Source organism: Capsicum annuum, unplaced genomic scaffold (genome assembly GCF_002878395.1).
Source record: "Capsicum annuum cultivar UCD-10X-F1 unplaced genomic scaffold, UCD10Xv1.1 ctg79669, whole genome shotgun sequence".
NCBI lineage: Eukaryota > Viridiplantae > Streptophyta > Magnoliopsida > Solanales > Solanaceae > Capsicum > Capsicum annuum.
Genome location: NW_025890268.1, coordinates 1 through 3,823, shown reverse-complemented (window position 1 = coordinate 3,823; position 3,823 = coordinate 1). Strand labels below are relative to the sequence as shown.

The following is a 3,823-nucleotide window of genomic DNA, read 5'->3' as shown; positions in this document are numbered from 1 at the left end:
CATCCCATGACCTGTCATGTCTTTGTCTTTCCCACTTTCTAGCAAAACCTACATCAAGCAATTTGTTAAAGTGCGACATTACTAGGAAAATATCAAATCAGAAAATACTAGAAATATTTATATATATGAAAATAAACCTAATAAAGATTTAGTAATACGCTTTAAAGTCATGCAACATTAGGTTCAAAATGACAATATTTACAAGTTAGTTGAACCAAATGATAAGTTGTTATGATAAACCTGAATAATAGAAGGATGATTAGGACGAGTGAATCCAGCAGTCCAAAATTTTGTAAATGCTTGAAGCTCTTCGTCGTTGTTGATATAATCTTCATCAACTTTTCCCCTCTCCATCACATTTTCTATCCTTGTCTTCATGCTTTCGTACGTCAACTGCACATATAATATAATTAAATAGGATTCACACTTTGGTTAAGGTGTGGGGTGGGAAAAGTGCAAATTAAATTTGCCGAAATTAGAATTATTTATATGATCACTACATAGGCAAGAAAAAGAAAGACATTTAGTCTATATCTGTTTTTTTCCGAAAATTATATCATGTAAATATGAAGAAAGAGATTAATTATGTTTTTTTTAAATATATAGATTACTGAATCTCCTTTCAACACAACTTACGTAGGACCCAAGTAATTTAATTAATTACCCGTCTTAGAATTAAAATCGAGATATTAATATGAAAAATATATAAATTGTAAAAAAAAAAATCATCTACATAATCAAAGTATATTTTAGAATATTAGTTAAATTCACATAATTTGAATCAAGGAGCGAAAAATGAAAAATAATTTGGGAGAAAGGGCTATCAAGCTATCAGCAATTATATTTAAAAAGTAGAAAATAGTTCTATAAAGATGCATGTATTTTCTTATGTACATGACACTTTTTGTTATTTGAGATTCAAAGTTTATAACTTTGATTGCGTAATCTTTTAAACATCTGATAATATATAAGTTCTAACTGTAAACATAATTAAGAGATCGAATATATCTAATTAACTTCAATAACGTCCTTAGAAAAGATCATATAACTGACATAACATTTGTAATGGCCGGACTATAATTCGTTCATATCGGACCTCTATATCCTTCAATGGACTCTTGAAAAACAAAAAATGTCACATATATAAGTTGAGACACAGAAACTAACGTCCTTAGCCTTTATGTCCTTAAATCGACTCTTAAAAAATAAAAAATATAAACTGACATAACATTTGTAATGGTCAATAAAATCGTTCGTCCGGGGCCTCTATGTCCCTTCAATCATTGTTGTAGACTACGACTATTCAAAAATATTTAATAAATAAATTTAGCTAGATTTATTAAATCTATAATATAATACTCTAATTGATAGTCCATATATGGCTATCTATATCCCTATCACTGCCAATACATTCAGTTTTTTTTTTATTTTAGGTAAAGGAATACATTCAGTTAAATGTACACCACACATGCTTGCAGAAATAACAGTACCAAATCTTGAATCATGTGGAGTTATTTATTGGAAAATATGTTTCATGAATACATAAATAAAATGATCGAAGAAGAATGTAAAGATGAAGACTTGATAATATGAATAACAATACAAAATTTGAGGCTTGAAATAATATTTTCCTAAAAATGATATTTGTTCCTCTCCCCTGCGAGATTGCTATGGGATTAGACACAAATACATTTAATGGATATGACAAACCTATTGAATTATGCACTAAGCAAATAATGAAGAAAGTTATAAAGAAAAGTTCTCGATTTGTAGAAACATTGTTCACAAAAGACATGTTGAAATCTCAAGAGGCAAGATATACATAGAAATAGTGAAAACCAAATAATGAAAGGACACACCCTTTAATCTAAGAGATACTTCTTCAACTAAAAGACATATCTTATCAAAAACACACCTTTTCATAAAAAAAAAACATATACTAATTAATTATTAATTTATTTTAAACAAAAATTCAATATTATCTTCTACTATGTTGCTCGAACTCTTACAAATATCATTATGTCACAGTGATATAGTGGTGTAGCGGCGACGTATAGTTTTAGGTTTAGGGTGGCTAATCGAACATTAATCGAACACCATTAATCGAAAAAGAATCTTTTAACTTGACATAGAGTTTAAAAAAATAAAAATAAAAATTGAATCTTTTGGTAATAAATTAAAGTTGTTTCAAATATATCAAAAGCATATCCTTTGATCTTTGTGGTCTTAAATATGTCATATGAAAAGTTGAAATTAAATTTTTTTTGAAACAAACTAAAAAAACTAAAAAAAAAAGTAGGTCATTTTTTTTTAGAGAGAAAATACTATGTGTTTGAAGAATTATAAGGAATATATAGGTCAAAAATTATTTTTCATACATATATATTAAATTTGCATAAAATTCCCAATTTCGACTCTACAGTGATGTATATTTGGAAGGACCCAACACATACAGGATAATATTTGTGAATAACATAATCATGATTTTGTAATATTAAAAATCAACTAAATAATTAGTCAAACACTTAAATACATTGATGGTTTAATTTGTTATAGAAACAGATCTTTTGCTTTGTTTTTCAGGTCCAATATTTCAGTGTATAGAACGGTCTATATAGATTGTTACTTCATTAGAATTGATAAGATAAGGTCCTATCTCTCTTTGTCTGTATTAATTCACGTAGGGGTGTTCATGGGTCGGTTTGGATCGATTATTGATTAAAATCATAACTAAATCAATTCAGTCGGTTTTAAAATTTCTAAAACCAAACCAAATCAAATAAAAAAATAACCATCAGTTTGGTTCTTGTCGGTTTAGTTCGGTTTGGTTAGATTTATAACTTTAGCTAATGATAAAAATTGAAAATTTAAAAAACAAATCCAATCTAATTACATATGAGATGTTAACCGAGTGTTGTATATCAACCTTGAAACTATGATGTCAACTGAGTGTTATACTTCAGCAAAGCCATGACAACACCATATGAACACTTCTAAGAAAATATTAAAAAAATTATTTAACAAAATGATATTAAAAACCTCCAAAAGATGAACACATAAACTTCTTACTCAATAAAGTTCAAAAAAAAAGTTAGAATTAGTGATTGTTTATAATCTAATGAATCTCAGTTGTAAAATTTAATATACAACAAGATATTATTTTCACAATTAGTATCATTTGTTATTCAAAATGAGAAATTCATTTAGAATCTCATAAGGTACTGTCAATTGGATGAAGATATATGACTGAATGTGTTACGACTAAAGTAAAATCATGATTAAAATATAAAATGTAACAAATATTTAGAGTGTATTTATGAATAATATATAAATAATTATAATATATATAGATATATATCGGTTCGGTTTGGTTTGGTTATTTTGTCGGTTATTTTAGAGTAAAATCAAACCAAACCAAATTAGTATCGATTTTTTAAAATTCAAAATCAAGCCAAACCAAACCTAACCAAATATCAGTTTTTTTAATCGGTTTGGCTTGGATCGCGGTTCGATTTGATTAAAAACCAAACCATGAACACCCCTAAATTCACGTTGGAAAAATTTTATTTTATTTTTAATAGAAGGCCGCCAGACGCTCTGTCTAATTGCATATAAATTCACCAAAAAACTCCTATGCCAAACCTTTAGCATTTCTGATGGAAAACAGATTAAAACAACTGAAAATAAAATTTAAAAAGTATGAAAAAAAAAAATTACATACCTTAATTTTCTGTGTCTCAGAATTTTCTGTGTAAGTAGAACTGAAATATGCATGTGGACACCTTTCAATTATATTATTTTCCCTACAAAAAGGCAACCAATA

General features: G+C 27.3%; 1 protein-coding gene across 1 annotated transcript; it reads right to left on the bottom strand.

The window, feature by feature from the left end:
- Window positions 1-3,817, bottom strand: LOC124895080 (cellulose synthase-like protein G3; the record flags this gene model as incomplete). The annotated part of the gene is given in 3 exon segments (XM_047405545.1): window positions 1-48; window positions 241-393; window positions 3,722-3,817. Coding segments are annotated over 2 exon segments (186 nt in total), but the record flags the coding sequence as incomplete, so codon positions are not given.
- Window positions 3,818-3,823: the final 6 nt, after the last annotated feature.